Consider the following 25,508-nt stretch of genomic DNA (forward strand, 5'->3'; position numbering starts at 1 on the left):
ATGGACGCAAAATTCAAAATGGCTGACTTCCTGTTGGGTTTGGCCAATGGGTCCAAGAGGCTTTTTTGTGCGTCTGGATGTGATACATATCTGTACCAAGTTTCATGCATGTCGGTGAAACGTGCCACAGGGGCTGATGTTTAAGGGGTGTGGCCAAGCCATTTGGCCACGCCCATCAACAAAACTCATATCACATGTTCAGACCTGGACCATTAACACACATGTGAAGTTTCAGGCAGATATGACCAAGGACACTGAAGTTCAGGCCACTTTTCTGCGTTTCGGCGAAACATCGACTTCGCCGCGCTCTCGGCGCAACGCCGTTTGACGATACGTCATAATCTTCACAATATAGCATTACCAACTTGTTAAGGCCTCACTCACCAAATTTGAGTCAGATATGGTGAATGTGGTGGGAACAGTACCTCAAACTGTAAAACATGACATTTCCTGTTGCCACCAGGGGGCGCTGTGACAATTATGGAATATTTTCATAGACATCTGTTCAGGGCAGGACTATTATCAAACATGTGAAGTTTGGTGCAGATTGGACCTTTTATGCTGAAGTTATAGCAATTTTGTTTTTCATGGCGAGAAGTCAAATTTCGCCGCCACCTCACGGCCACACCTTTTAACGATAGCGCGATCTTTTAATAACTTTTAATCATAAAGTAGTCTAGATGGTACACAGTGATTTTGAAGCTGTTCTGATTAATCGTGTAGGAGGAGTTCGTTAAAATACGACGTGTGAAAATGGCCAAAAATGACCTTAATTTGAAAATACAATTCAAAATGGCCGACTTCCTGTTGGGTTTAGGGGGTCACTCCAAGAGGCTTTTTTGTCCGTCCCGACATGATACATAGGTGTACCAAATTTCGTACGCCTAGGGCAAAGTTAAAGCTGGGGGCTTCGATTTTGAAAAGTGTTAGGGGGCGCCGTTGAGCCATTTTGCCACGCCCCTTTGTAACGACCATAAAATATTGAATTTTTCACAAGACCTGACGAGTGTGCAAAAAACTGGGACTTTTTGAGCACGTTTAGGCCCTCAAAAATGCGACCTTAGGATAAAAGGAAAAATAATAAGAAGAATAATTTTTACAGTTTCAATAGGGTCCTCGCACCGGTTCGGTGCTCGGGCCCTAATAATTTTTACAGTTTCAATAGGGTCCTCGCACCGGTTCGGTGCTCGGGCCCTAATAATTAGGCCAAACAGCATGTTCACTAAAGAGTTGTTAGCTCAGTAGTCTCTCACTCATATTATTGTATGATATGAGGTGTTAATGTAGTAATCTTACAGGAGCTTTGTCGTGGTCTACCGAGAAGTTGCAGACCAGCCATGTGTCAGGATCATTTTCATTTGTTGCTAAGATCTTCCTGATGGCTGACAGATAGAGCACGTCTCTCTGTGAGGCAGGCCACACTCTCTGAAACACAACCAGAGGCATTCAGTTGAAAATCAAATAGGTTGCAGAATATTATCATTGATTAAATGTGTCTGCAGCATCTAAAACCACCAGTTTACCTTGTGTGTCTGGTAAACAATGACGGCATTATCAGAGAGCGTTTCCACAACGTTGAAATTTTCGATGGTGGCTGAGGGAGGAAGAGTTCAGTCAGTTAGTGATGTTAACACACAGGAAGTCAAACTAAGATATCTGAAATAGAGGTCTTCAAGGGTCCATCCAAGGACTCCACCTGTACAGGTTTGGATGAACGTTTCATATTGTTAATCATATCCAAGTCGGGTTCCATTCTATTACTGCAGGCTCCAGGTCTGTTTCATTACGTGTAGTGGATCTGAGAAGACCCGGCTGTGATATGCAAGAAAACTGCAAAGTGCATCTGTGGCCACAAGGTGGTACCAAATGATCTGTGCATGTGAATAGCCCTGCCACTGCCGTCAGGAGGTGAAAGGTGAGAGAACAGTCAAACTTGCATCAGAGAACATGGATGATAGCAAACTAACAACTCCATATTTTAGTTCAAAAGGGCAAACAGTCAAGATATCTGAGGCTGAAGGGGAAGGGTTTATCAGGCATTTGCTGTAGCCGCCCCAAAGCTCTAGAACAGCCTACCCTTTTAAATTATTACCCCTCTGCTGACATTTTAAGGCAAAACTAAGACATAAATGTTTTCCTAGTATTTTGGGAGTCCTTAAGTTCATATATCTGACTATTCATTCTCCTGTGTTTTATATTTTTATCTGTTCCTCTTCTTATTTACTTGTGCCTGGAATGGTATTTTTATGTTATCTCTAATGCTATCTTGCCATTGACCACGAAATATGTCATGACTTTATTGTACAGCACTTTGGTCAACGTTGGTTGTTTTTAAATGTGCTATATAAATATACATGACTTGACTTATCTTTGTTATGACAGATGCAACAAAACTGCAAAGCTAATTCTACATGAGTTGCATTTGTCATCCATCACCTTGGCAAGAAGTGGCCAGACACAGGGGAGGAGGCTACTAAAGTTGCATCAGGTAAGAAACAAAGTTTTGTGTAAATTAGCATCAGTGGTGAAATCTGTGCTGATCGGGTCTGTGTCTCCCCAGAATTTCTCTGAACTACATGGGTTTGGATCCCAGCTTTCAAATAACGGGTGGGTAGAGAGTACGTAGTACATTTCCACATCTTTTTGGGTTCAAGCACAAATTTTTGGACCCCTGACAACCTGTAGTCTGAGATATCGAACTTACTCTCCCAGTCCAACCGGACAGCTGTGTCCCAGAAGTAGTGGCAGACTTCATGCCCTGTCACCCCCTTTACGGCATGTGTAGCTTTGAGAGGATCCAGCACAATACCGTTCTCTTCTACTTCTCTCCTGTACACCTGTGAGACAAAGAGCAGAGCGTGAGACAAATGGAAAGTCATGTCAGTGTTATACACAAGACAAGTAGTGTAAACTAACTCAGTTGGCATAACTAAGGTAGTTTATTTATGTAAACAAGGCAATGGTAACCATGGACACCTTGTAATAGACGTGTGGGTGCAAGATTAGTGAAAAGCAAGGGGAGGTATGGCAGTAAAGGCTTTTTTTTTCTAAATTACACATTAAAATGTAATTTCCTGCAAAACTGCCTTCAATCATGAAGAATAAAGCTGCCCTTACATTCTAAAACTAATTCCACCATTATATATTAAAATATTAGTTTTCTTACTGTGTTCTGTACAAAATGTTGTCTCAGAGTGTTGATAATGTATATATGTCATAGTCTGGCAAGACAAATTTCAGATTAAAATCAAGTTTTTGTTGTGTTTATGAACTGATGCACACAAAAGGCAACCGTTTACTGCATTATGTTGTTAGAGATGAAGCATAATTAATTGATAATAATCAGTCACCGTCAGTAACAAATAGCTTATAGACATTATTTAACCATTAATCACACCAAAAACTAACAGCAGTCAACATCAGAAAACATTTTCATGATTTAGTTACCTTGGGTTTCTCTAGTGGTCACAAAATGTTAATAAATATACATATGAGCAGTCTGAATTAAACCAAACCAAACTTCCTTTAAGAAATACTACATATGAACAATTCCTTACATGTGCGTAAAAGCACATAACTTTGAAAACACAAGATAAAGGGCGTCATATGTTAACAGTGTTATTGTCAATTCGGCATCAATAAAATTCATAAATATAAAATGTATTTCCTTCAAACTCTACATTTTTAAATTTGTTGCTACTAGCTTCTACTCTGGTGCTATTTCCACCATCTGAGTGGAAGAAGGGTAACTGTTAAAAATTAAGATTTGCCACCAAACTTGGGCTGCGTTTTATTGACCACCTTACAGATGACTGATTATGTAATATTTTATTTTCTGTGATTTTCTTTTTAAATTACCGACAGAGCCAGAGTGACTGACAGTAATATTGGATTTGTACAAGTGTATTTCAGCTCAAATCTTTAAAAATAGCTATATGTTGTATGATCTAAGGTGGATGATCAACAAGTGGGGATGCGAAAGCTCACACTTGCTCTCCCATGTCTAAAAGTGGAGGTGTAGCTGCTCTGCTTGCTCCTTTTCTCAGGCACCTATGCTGGTAACTTATTTTATGGACTTAATAGATATTTTTTCCACTGAGACATGTATACTTAAAAGTATTTGAATAGGTCTTCAGCCTCCACTAGCTAATACATTTTTCCTTCGTTATCCATCAATGCCTCTTCTACTGCAACCACAGTACCTTTTAAAAGGGGAATGTGATTTAAATATTCGGAGCTAGCAATCAGGGAAATGATTCATGCATAGCTTCTCTCCTCTGTACTCACCTTCATCTCTCCCTCCTCTATTACCAGCTGCCAGTTGGCATCTCCGCCCACATCCTGAAGAGAGTAAGTCATATGATTCTGCACCATCTCCTCCACCTAAGAAAGCGACAGATACTGATTAAATTCTCATGTTAGAGAGTGTTTTACTGTTCTTTACCTGCCAATTTGAGGACGTGCTTTAAAACGGGGCACAGTTTGGGGAAAAGAAAAACACACTGTATTAGGAAGGCTACACTCATATTCAACACACACCTACTGTAGCACCTGTTCTGGTATTTTATTATATTTATACAAGGTTTTGATAACATCATTGGAAACAAAAACTATTTCCCTCAGAATCTTAGGAATCTTAGCTACTGAGCAGTAACCAAACAAATATTAGCACACTCGGTCCTGCTCGGGGTTGTTATTTAACATCCCAACAATGCATTAAAAACACAGTGTAGTCTGGATTCATGCCTGCTCATGCTGTGGAAGACAGAGTGATGTGGGGAAAGGAAATGAAGCCGTTTCACTAGATTCCTGTCATGCAGCATTGAATTTATCAGTATTATGTTATTGGTGGTATGATGATAACAGTTATGTGAGGAAGATAAACTGTTAGTCACTCCAGGAATTTCACTTTTTTCCGGTCAGGTTTTTTGGCTTTACATAATTTTGTAAATACTTTGGTGTTAAAATCTACCATAAACATTCTTCTTGAAGCACAGGAAATGTGAAATCCTGGAGGGACTGGTTAGAAGACATTCTCGTGCTTTCTATCTGCGCATGCTCTTTCTGGCTGCAGTGGAAAGCAGTAGGCGTTCGCAACCCCCTGCAGGTACAGGTGCTCGCTGCTGATCAAAAACAGTTACCTGAGCGCTGAATCTGTGAATGTCATCTGAAGCACTGACTAGCTCAACAGAGGACAGGGAAGAAGAATGGCTATGGGGCTGTACAGCAGAGAGGGAGGAAGATGGAAAGAGAAAGGAATAAGGAACAAAACAGAGAGAGGCACCACCACAGCAGTCAAGATGACACAATCACCACCTGCTCAAGTAGCATTTATTATGAAGATGTTATGTAAGCTTCCAAACTATTGCAAAACACACAAACTGGTGTGAAGAGATGACGGCACAGCACGGACACATTATGAGAAAGTTTCAGCACACAAGTTGCAGAGCTTTATAGGCAGGTCACACAGGTTGGAAACTGACTTGGCTTCAGACAGGAATGAGGAGACACTGCCAAGAGCAGCAACCTGGTAGTCTTAAATTAGAACAAAGCAGGATGGAAATAAGATGTACATTAAAGAGAAAATAAAAAAATGTGTTGAGCACCTTGGTGGCAAATCGATGTGTACCGATGGTGGAGTAGGCGTCTCCAGGAGGAACAGGAGTTAGTCGAGGTATCCTGACCTTCTCTGACTGGCACTGCGGGACAGAGAGTAGGAGTGTGGTGAACAGAGAGAAAATATGACAGAAAAAGGCAACAACTCCTTGTGTAATTTATGTAACTTTAGTTCACTTTGCTTTGCTTAAATCTGCTTCTGAGAGAGGTAGAGGCAGAGAGGAAACAATGGAACAGTAACACAAGATATATTCAGTGTGCCTTTCAGACTAAATGTGTAATGCATCTAAATGTAGTTTTACTTACACAAACTCAACAGTAGGGGTGGACAGTATAAAGTGTATAGGAAGTACACCAACATTAGTTTGCTCTATGGTATGAATTTGGATTATATTGTGCTGACTGGTAGAGCCCTTCCTTTGCCTGACAAAGAGATAAACTTGTCACAAAGTTGTCCCGTGATTCATCGTCGTCAGCCTGTGCCAGCTAATCGTTTGTAAAACATGAGTGCTCATGCTGCTCTGTTTGGAAACGAAGCATTGCACAATTGAGCAAGCCATGCTATTTGAGAGTAAAACATAACAGTGGCAAATGAGGCTGCAAACAGAGCAGATTAAAAAAAAGATCTTTAGCTTTTCTTCTTCTTCAACATATTAGTTTACTGTCTCCACTGCAACCTGTCTGCTGACTTTGCTGAGCTGCAGCGAGGGGGAGAGCTGCAACATGATAATAAATTACACTAAAACATTAAAAGATCTGGGAGAGCACTGCCAGATTTTTATGTGACAAACTAAGCTCAGCAGTTAGACTGCATACAGAAAACGTTGGTTTTCACTTGTTTGTAACAATTTGCTACAGTGCACACAGCAAAGAGGAGGAGGAGTTGGTAAAAAGATTAGTGCATCTGACATTACATGGACATGGTTCTGGTTTTGATAAGACAGACAATGAGCAGAAAACAATTTGCAAATCATTTCAGACAGCAGTGGTTACAAACGCTATCAATACTTGACAGACTTCAGAAAAGGTTTTGTATTTTCTTTCTATTATTCCAGTTTTGCACATAAATACCTTGGATAATGTATATGAAATATGTCCTTGTTATACAATTAAGAGTACAGTATTTGCTGCCACGCAGTTGCCATACCAGTGTGTCACTCCTTCAGAAGCACTTATATTAAAATTCTAATAATAAGAATAATGTGTGATATATATCATTACTGTCTGAGCTACAAAACACAGCGCAATATAAATTTTAGGCCACATCACCAAGCCCTACTCAACAGGACATTTTGATTGTGCAAAATAGAGCAAGTTTAGATCTCCATCATACCTGCTCCTCCATCTTGTCCTGTCTGTCCAGAGCAGCTTCCACCGCATCGAAGAACTCATCCTCATTGATCAGACTGTTGGGCCCCTCCTGTGGAAAGAAATACAGTCAGCAACACAAGAAACCAGTGAGAACAGCCCTGCAAAAGGTACAGAATGATAAAAATGCTCATACTGAGAGACATGGTACAAAGTCAAGAAATCGCTCTGCTGTGCTTTATCTAGCTGTTTCTAATCCATTCATCATATCTAATTTCATCTTGCCTCATAGTCTGGGCCTCCGTAGTGTGACTTTTTCTTCAGTTCATTCATTGCAGACTTGTAGGCATCTTCTACCCTCCTCCTCTTCTCTAGCTCCTGAAGACAGAAACAGAGAGCAGTGTAGTGTAAATTTGTTGCATTTAAATGAGATCTGCTGATCCTCTACATTTAGACAACTAACAAAAAGGAACTAAAGCTGTCAAAAGTATTAATACCAGAACTGCATGTTTAAAAAAAATACAATACTAACATGTCATAGTAGACTTGTCACAATACCAACATTTTAAACTTTGATACAATACTAATACAAAATAATTAATACCTCTTTCAATACCTATCTGTCATTATTTTGCCCAGTGAATGCATGTATTTTATTTCTGCATCTGGGCCATCGTGATAAGATAAGGTATAATATGTCAGTTCCACTGCAGGAGAGACTTAATTGTCTCTGCAATTGGGTGAAAAAAATGGGCATACATCAGTATAAGCATCAGCTGTGCTGAAGTGCTGAAGACCTCAGTTCAGTTTTTATTGTTCTGCTGGAAATTTGGCTTGCAGCAAAACTAGACAGATTGCACTGGTGGCAGGTTGTTATTAAAAAAAAGACAAGAAAAACACCATTTTGTGTGCCTAAGACTTTTTTTTTTTCTTTGAAATTCTCGTAACATCCATCCATCCATCCATTTTCTGTAACCTCTTATTCCTGAAGAGTTGCGGGGAGCTGGAGCCTATCCCAGCTGACATTGGGTGAGAGGCGGGGTACACCCTGGACAAGTCGCCAGTTCATCGCAGGACTGACACAGAGACAGACAACCACTCACACTCACACTCACACCTACAGGCAATTTAGAGTCACCAATTAACCTAGCATTCTGGTAACATGACACCTGTAAAAGGAACTAAGTATTATTAGAGTCAGAAAATATCTCCACCCCAGTAACAATGCTCCTTTAATCAGATTACAACTGATAGAGACGAGTGAAAAAAGAGAGGTCTGCATGTCACAAATAATCGGGCAAACCCACCACATCATTTAGCTGTGAACACACTCAAACAGGTTTTACTGAATGTCTCATCCCCTGCTAGAAGCAAAATAAACACACTTCACACAAATAAACTAGAAACAGACTGTAGCTATACAATGGAGAAATGAAGAGGTTGGATTATCTTCCTGTGTTAGATCTACAGTCATGATCATCTATTACTTAAAAGCACAGAAACATAATAAAACTAGCCTCTTTGTGAGAGCAAATTAATCAAAACTGATTGAAATCAGAAATCAGCAAAACAAACCGTTCATGTTTAAGACAGTTTATTAAGACTGCAATAAGAGAAAGCAAGCAAACTAAAGCAGTAGTAGTCAAGTATACTCTCTTGAAAATACTTAAATGGAGAAACCAGACAGAGACTGTGAAAGCAAACAAAGTGTCAAGGAAGGTGTGGATATGCAACACAAAATAAGCAGGAGGAGATCCTGTTGTCAGCTGTGTGTAACTACTAGACAGGCAGGGACCTACTGTAAGGCTGCTGGTCTGTAGAGGTATCCATCTCTGTGTCTGGTATTTGAGCAACTCTGTCCCCCTCTGTAGCGAAGGCTTCCACAAATTCAACCATGAAGTCCGAGAAGTCATTTTCTAATTCACTCTCTGTAGGAGCCTGAGCAGGTGTGTCTGCGTCCTCTGAGTTTATGTTCTATAACTACTTCTGTTTCTCGCAAATTTCCTCAGTGTGGGAGCAATAAAGTCTATCTTATCTTTCCCTACTCCACACTGGAAGCTAAACTTCACACACATAACCAAACACAGATACGACTGAGGTAGTTTCAGTCATGCAGCCTAACTAACTGCAAGCACTTCCCGGCTTTAGTGCGTTTTAGGGTTGGGCAGCACGCCTTTGCACACAGAAAAAAGAAACTGGTTTGACAACATTTGCTGAGCTGATCAGCATGAGAAGCTCTAAAGACCATACCTTCACAGACAGAGACCGCCCTCTAGATCAAACTAAATAAATGAATGGAAGAGTCTTATGAGACGTAAAACTACTGACAGAACAAAACAAACACATAACAAAAGGGTTAAAGCTCTCTATGGGAAACAGGTGCATTTGTGCTTCTGGTGAGCACGTGTGACTATTTTAAAAATGATATGGTCATTGAGCTATAGATATTAATGTTAAATTTGACGTGCCTGGTTTATATTAACTACCTGTAATCCAGATCCAATAAAAATGACTGCTTTTCAATAATCTGAACTATGGAATTTTGGGATTCTTGAACATGTTGCTTTTACAACAGCAACAGGCAGTTGAACAGGGAGCTATATTGCGAAATGTACTGCTCAAGGCATTTTAGCATTTCCCACAAGAATTATACTTAAAGAGCACTTAACCAAGCACTATCACTGACAAACTGTTGTACATGATAGAGTTTCAGTTACTAAAAAAATATAAATGTTAACCAGAGAAATCATGAACAAATAAAGACGAGATTTTTCCATCTAGATTGTTTTGGTGTGAGTTGCAGAGTTTTGCAGATATTAGCTGTAGAGCTGTTTGTCTCTAGATATAATGGAACTTGATGGCACTCGGCTCATGGTGCTCAAAGCGCCGGTTACTCAAGATAATCCACAGACCTTGTTGTGAGAAGTTTCTCTCTCTCTCTCTGGGCATATAGTTTGTTATTCTGGTTACATTTTCCTTGTGTTCATTTTCTTTGGTCATTACACTTCACTGTACACTCACTCAAACACACAGAGCTCGACTGATGTTACTGACTCACATATTTTACATCACTTTGTTGAACTTAAAATAAACCTTTAATTAAAAGTGTTGCCCTATGTTCTTCATCCCTCCTTTGAGCAAGGCAGTGACAAAGTGGGTGACTTGTCAAAAAGGTTGTGTTTTGGTATTTCGGTTGCTAAATGGCATGGTGATTGCTTACTTGGTTAACTCGCACAAAATAAAAGATCATTAGCCTGCGGTCATGACATCTCCATTAAATAATCTTCTAGCCTTTCCAAAACAACAACTGTACCAGTTTAATAGTAAATTTTCTATCAGCTTCACCAAGAACATGAATAGCTGGCTGTTTTCAGCAGCACATAGCACTACATTCTCATCAACTGAAGGACAGAGCATAAAATCACCAAACTCTCAGCCACAATAACCACCTCCTCAGAGACAGGGGAAGGCAACAATTAGCTTCTCAGCCCATGGCACTTCCACAAAGCAGTGGCTGCTGCTGCCAAGCGCACTCAAACTCAAACTACTTATTATTCACATGACACTTCACACACTGTGAGTGACATTTATTTTAATAACTGTGTGTAGAATGCAGGACTGTACCTTGTCCAGTCTCTTCTGCCAGCTGTCCTCTCGTTTGACCATCAGTTCGATGCAGTGGGACAAGGTGGAGAGGATGCCTGCTGTGGTGGCCTTGAAGGTGATGGCCTCACCCTTGAAGTCTATACCGTTCATACCTTTGGGACTGGCAGGTGAAAATACTGGCACAGACAGAGACAAAGAAATGATCGAGTGTGACATTCTAGCTTTCAGTTATTACAAGGCTACACAACCAAAATTTATAGATAAAAGATACTCTCACATAAATCAATGAATGGTCATGCAGCATCTACAGGAAACTCACATTTCTCTTTGCTGCCATTGTTGTTGTGATTGTATTCACCATCTGGTCTTGTAGTGGTAGGAAAGTCATCTTCATCATCCTCTACTAATGGTATGAAAAACAACAGGTAGCTTAGATCTATCTACTATCCATCTGTCCAGTTAACCAAATCAAAAAAAGGCATAAAAGCATGAAATGATACATCAATCTGGATCAATATATTGATTCAATGTTCAACAATCCAATATGATCAAAGCAAAGTGAAAATATCAATCTACATACTGTATATCGCCATATTTAAGGTACGCCTTTATTTTGAAATTCCCATGGCATGCCTGTGTCATAAAAATCTGGAAGTGTTGACTCATAACATTTTCCAATCATAATTTAGTGTTTGTTTGTTTTTTATTTTAGTTCTTGTAAGTTGATGCAAATGTAACCGATTGTCTTAAACGAACATCATCTGACAATGATCACAGGCTGGCAGACTTTGTGATATTAACAAATATTGTATCATTGTCCAAAGAACCGATGTAAATTGTACCGTGATGAAACTTGTGATTTACACCCCTAATAAATACCATAACCTGGACATAAAGCTAATTGAGTATAGTTTAACATTTTCAAACCTATTCAATGGGGATAGCAAGCACTTATAATTTACTGGGATCAGTTACTGCTTTTTTTTTTTTAACTGAACAGTTGTTAACAATACTACATTTCTAACAAAAAAAGCATCATACAGAAACATGCATGATTTTGAAGACTAAGGAAAGGATCTGCCTCAGAGATTAAACAGCCCACAAAGTGCCCTGGAAGTGCATATTGATTTTCATTGCCTTTCTCAATGAATCTTACCAACCACTTTCCTTCAACTCTCATACTGCATGAACCAAGTAAAGTAGCTCCCAACTATAAATTATTTCCTTTGCCAGTAAATGTCATAACTAATCCCTCCTTGCCATATCCATGCTTGGTTAAAACAGAATCAATTTAATATAAATTTAACTAAATATCTGACACTATACAAGCTCTATAATACTGTGTCTATGCCACAGGTTACCTCTGTCTCTCTGAAATTCATCCTTGGAGACAGCATCAGCACAGGAGTCGAAGTATTTCTGCAGGGTGTCCACTTGTCTGCACAGAATGTCCCGGAAGGTTTCCATTTCTGCTAGCTTTTCACGCAACCTGTGCCCCTTCTGAGCAGGGAGAAAACAGAAGTGAAGACATGCAATCAAAGGCTGTCAGGGGAAAGATTCATGCTAATTCTCTTGTTTTAACCACAAAGCAAGGTGATAATAAAAAATAAGTACAAAACACTTGCCACTCTCACAAATGCCAAAGGGAATTACAACAGATCAAATCTTAAGCTAATATTTTCAGAAGGTTTAAATGTGTATTGAAGGAAATACTGAACATGATTTTTTAGTTCCCGCCTTTTTCAAACTTTCTGATGATCATTTTTACCTTAAAAGAGGATGTGGATGTGGCAGACAAGGCACTGGCTGCAGAGGTGAGAGACAACATGGAACCATGACGCCTGAGACTGGTTTCTGATCCGTAACCAGACTCGGCCTGAAATCAAGAGGGAGAGATCGAAAGGAATAGAGGAAAGAGAGAGAATAAGGGAAGGAGAGAGTATGATATGGATGGTAAGAAAGAAGAAAGAAAGCGGAGGAGGGAACAGAAGATCAGTAAGTGCTCAAAACACCTCAAACAATCTGCAATATTATAAGAAAGTCTGAAGCTCATGAAAACTAGACAGAAACAGAAAGAGGGGGAGATAAATTCAAGCAGTCAGCAGGACTGAGTAATGCTGAGCTCGACCAGAGCATGACCTACACCTACATAGACAAACAGTCTGTTGAAAGGGACTGGGGCTGACAAACAGACATAAACATGTATCAACCCAGCCAGCAGACCTTATACTAAGTGGACTAATTGAAAATAAATCACCCTGTATCAGAGAGTGGACAGATAAAGGCTTTACTGCGACTTTCTAGAACAAAAACACTGTATAGAACATACAGTGAGCTGTGTCACATGGCATTATAAAGCAGCTCAACTGTGTGAACAGCCATTAGGGAGTGGCAGTATGACATTTGCTCCATTATTCAGCCAACTTATGACTAGGCGATGCCTGGGACTGCGAATTCAGCAAAGTGACAGAATTTTATTACACATAGTATGTACACTCAGCCAACCCCACCAAAGCAAAATATTCCTGTCTGTCCCACATGCAGCTGTTAACTGTTATCCACTACACTGGAAAGAGACAGCAAATTCATGATCAAACATTAGATTTAAATTCATTCATTTACTCAACCAGTAGAAATAGCAAAGACGAGCAAGTGTTTAAATTAAGCCTGACATTCTTTGATGTATGAAACAGGACCCCACATGTTGGTGGTTTGTTTGTATGAGTCTTAATTTCCCATGTCCTTCTTGTGTAATTATTAAAATTTGCATTATCATGATATTACACAATTAATTTATTCCTGTTTGCTATTTGGCAAGCAGAGATATTTCTCAACAGTGAGAAAACTGAAAGCACACATACATTCCTCTGCTAGAGGATCTTACAACATTTAACTACTGGGTGACAGGCAGGGAGAACTGACATTGAATACTGGTGAACAGAAAATGAGTGGGAGAGTGTTTAAGACCAGGCCAAGAGAACATAACATCGCAGTGTTTGCTGTTAAAGAGTACAGTGTGTTTACATACAATCTTGAGACCGCTGTGATATTGAGATTAAAGCATTAGTTCAAAGTAACACATTTTATCCCAATTATGCAGGCTTCTATATAGTAGATTTAGTTGATTACTGGGAAATGTACTCAGAAATAAATGGGACATTACGTAAGAAGCACAAGAATAAACAAGAAGCAATTCTGTACAGTGCCACAGTCATACAAAACCAGCTACTGTAGTATTAATTAAAATCCCTCGTAGATGATGTATGAAGTGGAATTTAAATTTTAAAACATTTATCCATACGGGACAGAGATAAAAGACGTAGACAAATTACCATTGACATTGATGACCATTGAAACAGTGTAAAAAATAATTGAAAATTACAACATTCGCAAAGAGAGAATTGGGGCTGCTATTATTATCATTGTTATTATATATATGCTAAGGCTCAATTAAAAAACAGTCTGTAGACAAATGATGAAGTGCTGCTCATTGTGATGAAGTTACCTGATTATGAAAAGACTAAGATACATGTAGATACCTGTAGTTGAAATACACTAAAAGTGTGTGATCACTAAGGTTTATCTAAGTCAAAATGCTCACCAGTCAAGCTTGAAAAAAACAACAACAACAGGATCTGAATAAAAGCCAGCACAATACAGTAAAGCAGTTCTAGGTAACAGAGCTGTGTGCCGGGCCTGTTATTTTTGAATTTCAAGTGGAAGTTGATGATTGTTGACACTTTGACCTGTGATCTGCAAAGTGCTTCAGCTTCAATGTGTCATCTCTCTGGCTCAACAAATACCAGTGCTTATTGCATTGTAGATATGAGTGCAATAGGGATTTTATTTCTTGACTGTTCTCTTAAGTGCTGATACAAATGTCTCATTTAAAGTATATCATTCTCGGTGCTACGGTGTTACTTGGTGCTATGTTTTTCTGCAACAACATGTCTTAAACAAACACACAAAATGCACTAGTGTTTGCTTCATGTTGATATTTTGTAACAGCCTAGCCTACTATTTAAACAGCTGAGAATGACAGTTCTTACAAGGGTAAATAAACATTAAACAACAAATGCTTCATCATTTCTTTAATTAGCCTGAGATATCGTACAGGTTGCTGAAATCATTATTACTGTATTGCAAACAAGGATTTTAGTGTAAAATCATTAAATCGATTAATCACTGTTTAACTGATTAAAAATCTATGAAACGATTATATATGTTTTGTGTCCCATTTCTCCGGACCTCACACGTTCTGACTTTAGTTTGGTCTGGTTTGCCTTGTTAGTCTAGAAATGTTTTGTTTGGCGGAGACATTTATTAAAGCACAGACCAACAAGAGCAGCTGTATGAAGCAAGCGCCTTATTGTTTTATTAATCTGCCACTAGAGTTTTATAAATAAAACTTAAAATGAGAAAGATGTGTATTTTGTACCTTCGTGATTAATGATTAATCAATTACTGATTGCTAACATTTTCTCATTTGGGCAAAGACCAAGCCGCAAAGCAATGCACTAATGAAATACGAAGGCCAATCTTAGACTGCCATTGTTATGCACCTGGTCGGCTGCGTGCATGACAAAGCCATGCAAACTAAACATCCACACATGAAATGGCATGTTGTGCCCACAGCTTTGTGATAGCAATGAGATGAGCGCACAATAACTGACCACAGCAACTGAGTGCTTCTACACATCTGAGCATATTGCTGCTTGGGAAATTATTTCTCATTTAAAATAGAGCCTAACTCATACTGGATTCTTAGGGTCGATGCTGATGCCGATGTTAGGGGGTAAAATTCAGATATCAATATATTGGCTGATATTCTTTAAACAGAAAATAATATACAGGATATAGAATATATACATAAACACATTTTTTGCCGGACATTTTACAGTTCAACAATAAATGTTATTGTCCAAAATGTAAAATGTCCAAAATATCAGGACACTGAAAAAGTAAACTTTGACAGGCATTTTTAATAATTATATAAAACCATGAATAAAAAAATACAAATAGAGCGATACATCAGTTGGGCTGCGATTAAAAATGCTGGTACAACAGCAAACAGCCATGCAGCATAAGCTTAATTTCAAATGATGAATGACTTCTTACTGTGACTGAAACACAGAGCTGCAACAATCAATCAATTATGAATCAATAATTAAATTCATCACCAACTATTCTTTTATCGATTAACCATTTTGAGCAATGTTTCCAGAAAAAAAAAATCTGATTCCAGCTTCTAAAATGTGAATATTTTCTGGTTTCTCTACTTCTATATGATAGTAATTGGAATATCTGTGGGTTGTGTGACATTTGAGGATGTCATCTTAGGCTGTGGGCAACACTGACATTTTATGCACCAAATAACTAATTGATTAATCAAGAAAATACACATATCGACAGATTAATCTCCAATTAAAATAATCATTAGTTGCAGCTCTACTGACACACATTTCCATGCTCATGCTAGCCCATCAGTGCTACTTATGTGAAAAACTGCAGACATGCAAAGAGAAAACAAATCATTTATGCCATGTATGGACAAGCGCAAAGATGGGTTGTGTTTATTAATCATTCATGTCACAACACTGGCATGCTAATTAAAGACTTCAGTGTCGAGTGACAGTGAACAAGCAGCATGCCAACATGCTATAAGCCCACCATTCGGCCATTCCAACACCCAAGGCAGAACAGGACACTGCTGCAGTCGCGGCGGTTTGCTGGCCCCAACATGGCCCAGACGCTCCCCCAACACTCCCACTGTTCTGACAATTCAGAGGCTTAAATCCAGTATTCCCGTTTCCCCCGGACACACCTCACTGAGGAACAAAAGGGAAGAGGAGGAGGTGGGGAAGAAAAGCCATACAGGCTCAGCTTAGCTCATCAAATAAAAAAAGAGGCTGTAAGAAAAGGAAACAGAAAAGGAAAAAGTAATTTGCTCCGTAGTGGCCGGAGGAGAGGCAGACACTAACTGCTGCTCCATGAAGCAGAAGAAACAGACGGAGCCAAAAGGATGAGTCTTGTAATTCCTTGGCGGAGCGAAGCAGGTCTGCTCTCAGTCAAGTCTTCCGCAGGCACACACATGGACTAAGACACACACGTACATGCACACTAGTCTTGTGGCGTACATATATCAACAGACCACACACACCCTGATATGTGAAACCTTTTCATCTTGTCCATCTTTATGTCCAGTATCCATCACTGAGTAAGAAACTGTGCCTGTGTGTGTTTGCATGTAAGAGATGGAGCGAGAGAGGGGTAAATATGAAGGCTCCATGCATGTATGCATTAGACAGACTGAGAGAAAAGAGAGCTGTCCGGAGCTGTTTGTGTGATAAACGACTAAAGTACCAAATGGGTGGGCGAGTGAAGCAGCCTACTGTACATTATGACAGAGAGAGAGTGAGAGAGACGGAGAGTGGGAGGCAGGGAACAACATTTGTCTGGATCTTCAGCTTTACTTCTATCTACCTGACTCCCTTTTTATCCTTTCTTTTTCTGATTTGCTGACATCCCCCTGGTGAAGCCTCATCTGGGCCAATAATGTTCAGACCGTGCCAACGGTGAGCCTGAAGAGGTGTTGGAACGGCTCAGGATAAACACAAGGGGTTTTCCCCATTCCCTCCCATATCACCCCTCTGAATCTGCCAGAATGGAACGGTCTTCTCAGTATGATCAAGAGTTTTATGTGTCCCTCTTGATTTTTGTTGCTGTGAGAACAGGCGATTAAAAAAAATGCATTATTCATCAAGAGCTGCACTTAACGTCCCTACATTTTGCACGACTTTTTCCACCACCAACACAAACACACCCACACATAAAAACACACATGGACTTGCACAAAAAACTGCCTTTTTTCCTGTACAAGAACAATGTAATTTGGTAAGATGGATATGCAAATAGTGGTTGTTCACCTTAGCAAAGTGGCTTATAAGAGGCATTTAAAATCTGTAATAATAAAATAAATAAATAAAAATAATATTTGTACATTTAAACAAAGTAGCAGAAACATGAGACTTTCCTAAGGTAGACTACACCAGTTCTTGCTCTTGGGTCCAAACACAAAGATTAAAACCAGAATCCAACGGGAGAACGTTGCATGATGTAAGTCCTTCTCTGTCCAGCTGGGAGCAGTGCAGACAAACTCACTTGTATCACTGCTGCAGGTAGTGCTGCATTAAGCTTACTGAGGTTACTGTAGGTCACAATCCAGACATAACCCTGAAATACTCTCAGACTGTTGTTAATGGAGTAGAGACCCGTGGTCGCTCACACTCAATTGGCAGGCCAACACCCCAGAGCACTAAGGAAACCATCCACAGCTCCATTTTAGTGGAGAAAGAGGTCTAATGAAAATTCACAGGATAGTGATTATTTTTTTATGTGTGATACATTTATGGAGGAGTCTCAACTATATAGTTTTTATGGGGCAAACATGAGCAAGAAATATTACATTATTCAGATCACTTGTTCACTGGTTAATGTAACCTACATTTGTTTGTCACTGTCTCACAGATATTTTACTAGAGAACCCAGATGACACACAATAAAGAATTGTAATTCATCCAAAGTCACACTTAGGGCTGCACAATTAATCAAAATGTTATCAAAATCGCAATATGGCCCAGTGCAATATCCAAATTAATAAAGTAGGGTTGTTCTGATATAAGTATCAATATTGGCCTCCAATACTGGCCAAAATATCTGCAACTTCACAACAGGATCCTGCACACCTTTTTTAAAAATGATTTTATATGTTTAACCTGAGTAAGACCATACAACAATCACAGCAATCGTCCCACATCATACATGGGTTAGTACTATACAGCATATAAAAAAACAAACACATTCTTAATGTACTGAAATCAGATCTGTACTCAGTATCAGATAATATATGAAGCTCAGGTAGGAATCGGTATTGGGAAGGAAATGGCAGGAGAACATCCCTGCACAGGTCACAGATGCTGCAGAAAACATGTCTTTTTTGGTACAGACTAGGAGGTCACAATTTCAATATTAAATTGAGAATTGAGTGAAATGTGCTTTCAGTTTGCCTGTATATTTTTTTTCTTCACTCTCACCTACTTGAGGCATGCAGCATGTGTCTGATTGGGGGGATGGGGGGTGGGGGGTGCAAAGACGACACAGCATAACTCACCAGCCATGATATCACACGATACCATGCAGAATACCTTTTTAATGAAAAGGTTGAAAATGTACATGACACTTGCCAGTTTTTACCATATCATGTAGCCCTTCTCTATACACGCAGTAAACCAAATTCATATTTGAGACATGCTCATGCAACCTAAACTACAAATTCAGTAACTAATAGCAACATGTCTCAGCTAGTTTTGGACAGAGGACAGCATTGTATGTTGTACAAAACTTCTCTTGACTTCCCTTTTCATGACAACACTTGTAACGTTCTTTATGCACTCTATGTTGAGAAATCATGCATCCTTAACTAGATGTCATTGCAGCTGCCTGGTATCTGATGACAGGGGATACCCCCACCTCAACATCTCACTCCTCAAATTCCTCACATTCCCAGGGGCAAGGGATCTGTGTGTGTGTCTGTGTCCGAATCCCTGTCCTGCCACACCCATCTCACTGAAAACAGATAACTCCCAGTCTGTTCTGCAAAACACCCTGACCGCAAATTGAACCCAAATACCTGAAAAATGTGAATAATGCAAGAATTTTCAGTGGGTGATCAGACAAGCCAACAAGAAACAAGTTATTTATTTATTATGGCCTCAGGGATAATAATATGGCATATAAAAATGTGTTCTGGTTCTTCACAAACACCAAGGAAATTTTAAAAAATCCCTGAGCACAACAGGGACCGGAATGAAGCACAAACGTAATATCAATAGATCTATAAGGGTAATGCTGCTGACCTGTTTGCAGATATATAAAATTTCCAGACCAAGGTATAAAGACAAGCCTGCAAAAAAGAACCAGAAAATCCAAGTTTAAGAAACAGAAAATTATTCGACTCACCTTGTGCAACTCTATCGACTCAATCCACTGGAGTCTGTGCTCGGGATCTTCGGCTCTGAGGTACCAAACACTGTCGTTCACGCTGATGTCAAAACGACACTCGTCAAACTCATGAGGCTGCACAAAGAGAGGAGAGGGCTCATGAATAGTTATTAGGCAGAGTGCATGAGTCATGTCAGCAAATACTGTCATAATGTGTGTCTCAATACCAACATACAAAAACTCACTGTAAACACTTTTCCTTAGTTTAACAAAACCAGAGTAAAAAATCCTACTATAATGCCTCTTAAGTTGTCTGTCTGTTTTTGACACTGGCTGACTAGCGATGACACAGTCTTGACACACATGGATTCCATCAGTTAGAGAGAAAAAGCCTCTGCCACACAATAAACAGGAATTTTAATTAGAAACTGGTGTCTTATGTCTGCAGGCGCAACCGTAAACGTCTGCAGCAGAGCTGTGCAGTTTCAGCGCGCCTCCGCCTGAACCTGGGTCATCATAATTTTTCCTTCTACTATTCGGCCAGATCTTTCAACTATTTCACTCCCCTGTTCTACAATCCACCCCACCCAGCTCCAACCACTGACTGCCTTAAGCACCCAAACACGTGCACCAAAGAATTCCCCCCGTTTCCTCTGAGATTGGAATTTGACTCTCAGATGAGGAGAGATCTGCTCTGCAAAGGTTCCTAATAAGAAACGGGGGTGTTACAACTTTGGTAGTTTTAATAGTTGCAAGGATACCATTAAGAAAAGGAATTCTAAATGAAAAGTTAATAATACTTGAATTAAAAGGCAGAATTAGTGATGCTCCCGGTGTTTTTTCTCTCAACTCTGCCTACTTGCAGCGTCCAGCACGTCTGAGGAAAACAAAAAAACCTGAACAAGGGCCGTTTATGTCACAATTGATACCATACAGCCTCTTTTTAAAAGAGAATTTGAAAATGTAAATGACAGCTGTCAAGGCATTAGGGATGAGATGATGATCAGTTTCACGATAAACCATGATAAAATTCCAGACGACTGGTATTACCGTTTCAAATTTCTAATTATTAAGACGACAGCGTTCGATTACTGTGGTTTGAAAAACTTACAGTAAATATTGTCCGGCACCAACCAAAGTTAGTCCACAGTCTCCCAGATGCAGGTGCAGCAGCAATGTATCAGTACTTTTTGAACATTTTCAGCACATTTAAACAATAGTGCAAATATCATGATAATCATGATATTATTGGTCACTATAATCATATGAAATCTCTACAGGGCATAAAAACCAAATCAAATCATGACCTTAAAGTCAAAAGTCAGATGAAATGGTGGAAATTGTAATATCCCTTGACTTAAATTTCCTTCCTGTTTTTCTCTTCAGTAGCATCAAGACTACAGCCGCTCTGTCAGCTGATATAACCTCATGTTGCCCAAGTTTAATTAGATTTGCTGAATGATGCTCATGTGCTGGTTTATTTGCTGCCGCTAACAACAGCAACATGCATTCAAGCTCTGAACACAGACTGTCAGCTTGCATAACTTTATGTAACATTGTCTTTACACTTTAACACCAGTATTACATTTCACAAGCTGCATACCTGGGATGCCAACAGAGGTGAGCAGTTTTCTCTGACCCTGAAATGCTTTCTGTTACAGTCACAGACAACCTCAGAGCAAAAGTTTTCCCTTGAGAGACAGGTGTAACATCAAAAATGACCTCCAGTTTCAGATATCACAAAAAGGAGGGTCATGCAATTGTAACCTCAAGTGCGTTCAGCCATGCGGCCATTACTGGTTAGAGAAATCCAGTTTATCTTACTGTGCTGTATCAGACACGGGCCATAAACCTCTGCTTTACAATCCAGTTTATACCTCTTTCCTTCTCCCTGGAACAATCTCCTTCTCCTTGCGTAAGCACTACTAAACATCCATGCTGCACAGCCTTTTTTCTCTGAGTAAGACTATCTGAAGTGTTCGGAAAAAGAAGGTAATCAGAAAAACGCTGATAGTGATTGTTGGAAAAAAAAAGGCATCCAAGATCTTAACTTTAACTGCTTTAACATTTTTTTGTTCTATATTGTTATGTCTTCAGACACAATATTCTATTTTATTTTTGTTTATTTCATAACGGCACATTAAATTTTTATTTTTCTTCTGTCTATTATTACTTAAGTTTTTCACATAGCTGTACTTGAATAACCGGTGTGACAATAAACATCTTGAACCTTGACTACGACTTCTCTGTCTTTAAACTTGTGTATGTGCATACATGTTTGTCTTATATTTAAAATAACAATCAACACAATACATATAAATATTTGCAATTATTGATATGAGTTTGCTCTATACAAATACATATAACAGGGAAATATCAATACAGAAACAAGAGCTTGAATTGCTGTGATGTTTTGATAATAGCTTATGATAGGAGTTTTCACGCAGTAACATTTCCTGCACAGTTTGCTTCCGTATGAGGACAGTCTGGCACGTGTCTGTAGCTATGCAGCGTGTAACAGACTGATATTAGGCAAGAAGAGAAGCAGGGGCTTGTTTCTGCATTCCTGAGTCCTCATACCACGGTCTACTTAGACAACACTGCTTTTAAATATTTTGGAAGAAGGGAGAGGTGCAGTTGCAGTAAGAGGAGGCTGTATGGGTCATACTACATTAATAATGAGTGAGCACGTGCAGTGAACTGTGTACAGCCTTATTTAGCCTACTACGACACAATTACAAAACACTTTGAATGTCTTGTGGAGTTCCACTCAAGTCTGCACAAAAACAGGAATTGGCATAATGTTCTCTCAAATGACCACTCTCAGTAGTAGAAACTAACTTCAACCTTTCATGTTGCGGTTATAATCCAGTTTTGAGTCATATAATCCTATTGAACAAATCACAGTAAAACCATTTGTTTGGCCTCTGGACCGGCGGTATGCTCAGAGAGAACAGTGAATGTTTAACCAGGGTGTGGGATTTTCACTTATCTCACCAACAGGAGGCATGCATAATGAGAATAAAGGTCCAGTCTCTACAGTATGTGGTCAAAGTTTAGATTTTTAATTGCAGAGAAAACACCAATTTCAGTAAGTGCCATGCAGGGAGAGGCATGAGAGTGTTCTCAAATGACTACTGGAACAAATATGCCTTGATCTGCTTTGATAAAGCTCACTGTCTCACTTGTAACATTAGTAACAGCCTCATTACTAGTTAATGTTTACCTTTGTATCTTTGAGGAACGTGGATTAAAGGAATTAAAGTTCAACTCTATGCTAATGACGGGAAAAGGCAGGATCAAAACATAGAGACCTGGTAGAGAGGTAACCCTACTCCAAAAGCACTGATGCAGAAAATTAGGCCTTTCAGTTGCCCATCTTATGAGCCCTGACTCCCTGAAATGTTGAGAAGGCGCTGACCTCACTCTGTTTTCCATCTGTGCAATAGACAGCAGAGTGGTGTCCCTTAAAGGTAAAGGTAAACACTTACCGTGATGACAGCCTTGCTGAGACACAGAGACCCCCTGCAGCCATATTCTCGTTCATCCTCTGACTTGTAGTAGCTCAAAGTATTGTTTTTCAGCACAACCCATCTGTCCTGCCAACCGTGTATGTAGTTTGTCCACTGTAAACACACAAGAGGGACAAGACAAATGATTACATACACTGTCCAATCAACATCAACATGATGTGTATGCAGGAATTAATTCAACTTCTGCAAGTCATTAGTAATGTTCACCTGGCTTTCAGACTAATGGTGTTATTAAGACGCCAAAGATAGAAGGAATTTCTAGATATATGCCCCCAGAAGTAAAAGGTATAGATTGATATCTAATGGGTATGTTGCTGGCAGCAGGAAAAGGGGCTCAAACCTGCCATAAATAACTGAATAAATGTGACAATGGAGATTTACAAGATGGAAAAAGTTAGTTTCTCCTTAAACTAAAAAGATGGACATCCTCATACAACACTGGTGAAAATGGGTGTAATACATTAAACCTCTGAGACCTACTTTTTATTGATTTATATTTTTACTTATCGTATTTCTTTTAGGTGTCCAGATATCTAACTGTAATATTTAAAGGACCCCAATTAATAGTTAGCTTCATTGTTGATTGATCTGTCCATTGTTTTCTCAATTAACTGATTAGTTGCTTCTATAAAATGTCATATGTCCATCAGTGTGCTCCAAAGCACCAAAATGTACCCAAATGTCTAGTTTTACCCACAACCCAAAGATGTTCATTTTACTGTCATAAAGAAGTCGAGAAACCAGAAATTATTCACATTTTAGAAGCTGGAATCAGATTTTTTTTTTCTGTACAAATTACTCAAAATGATTAATCGATTAAAAAAAAGATGGTGATGAATTTAATTATTGATTCATAATTGATTAACTGTTACAGCTCTATATGTGAGTCACTGTAAGAAATCATTGTATCACTCTATTTATTTTTTATTAGAATTTTTAGTTTTATATAATTATTAAAATACCTGTGAAATCAGAGATTTTTTTGCCTTTTTTCTTAAAAAAGTCTCAAACATACTGACTATCAATATAGTTGGCAATTAATTTAACAATCAATTCTATAATTTTTTAATTACTTAATTGTTGCAGTTCTTTACATTTATTAAAGAAAAGCTGCTACACACAGCTTTATTTACTCATTGGTTTCCCCCTTTAACTCTCACTCTCTGGATGTAAATAGTTGATATAATCTCTTTTCTCCATTTGAAAATGAAAGGGAATTGACTATGAATGAAGCCAAACAAAGTAAGGATGGGAGACTACATATTTGATACAGGATACTTTTATCTGCTTTTCATTCATTATTTGTAAAAATGTACCATATATACAGCACAGTATTCATAGCTCTTTTTTCAATACTAACTGTGGATGTAATGATGCATGTCGAAATAAATAAATAATAATAAAAGAAGTTAGGTCTGCAGCATAAACACTAACATTCAGACTGGTCCCCCTAACGTTACCTTGCTTAAAACGCCTCCGAGCTCCACAGGCTGCCCGGATTCCGGGTCCACATCCTCATCCGAACCGGACGATGAACTCTTTTCGGACATTTAAATCCAAGCTTCAGAGAAAACTTGAACTTGATTTTATCGACAGAACCACGTAGCTCGCCGCTATCTGATGGATTAGATTAGTCACAGCCAAACCTGCTGACAGCCTCTTTAACTTAGCCTTAACGTCAGCGAAATAACGTTAATTAGACAGAAACTGACTGTGTCAAACATCAGCTGAATAGCGTCGTTTATCTTCGGTCGGTTGACAGACTTAAATCTAGCTAGCTCGTCTTGTAGCAAGCAATTCTGGAGGTGACAGCTGAGTCTCAACTTCTCGGTTTTGCGGGCTTTGTTTTGAAACTGACGTCGAATACCAATGAGACTAGCTAGTTAGCCTTAGCTGTCAAACGACGCAACTACCTAACATTAACTTAACTAGAAACTTGTGACTGTTCTCGTTAGCTATCTTAGCTGCAGTCGATAAGCTGCTCAGATGCGTGATCGATACGGAGGCCCTCGAGTTAACGCAGTACCTCAACTTCAAGCTACAAAAGACGGGCACGGGTTGTATCGCTGCCGTAGTTCCGCAGTTTAGTTAGCAATAGCGGAGATCTGACTAGCTTGTCTTCATTCAGGTCGGGGGGAGGAGCTGCAGCCACGCTTTACTGTGTACCTTGAAGAGAGTGGCGTCAGGTTAAATACAACCACGGTCTCACCGGATGTCACACACTGTTGCCTTCAAATTAAAATAATTACATTTTTCATTAAGAGAGTGGAACAGAGCCAGAAGGACAGTGGAGGTGATGTTAGTTTAACTGGTGACAGGTTTCTTTCTGAAATATACTTACTTATATGATTTTCTATTTAAAATTAGGCGCGTGTTTAAGGGGTGTACTTTGAAAAGAAAAACGGAATAAGGCTCTATTTTGGCCAACTTAACTTTTTGCCATAA

The 25,508-nt window shown here is 39.1% G+C and overlaps 1 protein-coding gene across 1 annotated transcript in view; it reads right to left on the reverse strand.

The window, feature by feature from the left end:
• The window catches only part of LOC146320656 (ceramide transfer protein-like), a 43,562-nt gene extending 18,330 nt beyond the window's left edge, over positions 1–25,232 (reverse strand). The window contains exons 1-15 of the mRNA XM_084728988.1: positions 24,524–25,232; positions 23,022–23,156; positions 19,549–19,665; positions 12,299–12,406; positions 11,892–12,030; positions 10,850–10,933; positions 10,549–10,706; positions 7,210–7,302; positions 6,950–7,036; positions 5,607–5,699; positions 5,142–5,219; positions 4,288–4,383; positions 2,705–2,837; positions 1,524–1,594; positions 1,297–1,425 (exon numbers count right to left, since the gene is read on the reverse strand). Coding sequence (XP_084585114.1) covers positions 1,297–1,425; positions 1,524–1,594; positions 2,705–2,837; positions 4,288–4,383; positions 5,142–5,219; positions 5,607–5,699; positions 6,950–7,036; positions 7,210–7,302; positions 10,549–10,706; positions 10,850–10,933; positions 11,892–12,030; positions 12,299–12,406; positions 19,549–19,665; positions 23,022–23,156; positions 24,524–24,613 — 1,611 coding nt within the window. The 5' untranslated portion in view covers positions 24,614–25,232. The remainder of the gene's footprint in view (positions 1–1,296; positions 1,426–1,523; positions 1,595–2,704; positions 2,838–4,287; positions 4,384–5,141; positions 5,220–5,606; positions 5,700–6,949; positions 7,037–7,209; positions 7,303–10,548; positions 10,707–10,849; positions 10,934–11,891; positions 12,031–12,298; positions 12,407–19,548; positions 19,666–23,021; positions 23,157–24,523) is intronic.
• Positions 25,233–25,508: the final 276 nt, after the last annotated feature.

The sequence above is a fragment of the Lutjanus erythropterus genome, chromosome 10 (assembly GCF_056507025.1).
Source record: "Lutjanus erythropterus isolate fLutEry1 chromosome 10, fLutEry1.hap2, whole genome shotgun sequence".
NCBI classification, from domain to species: Eukaryota; Metazoa; Chordata; class Actinopteri; order Lutjaniformes; family Lutjanidae; genus Lutjanus; species Lutjanus erythropterus.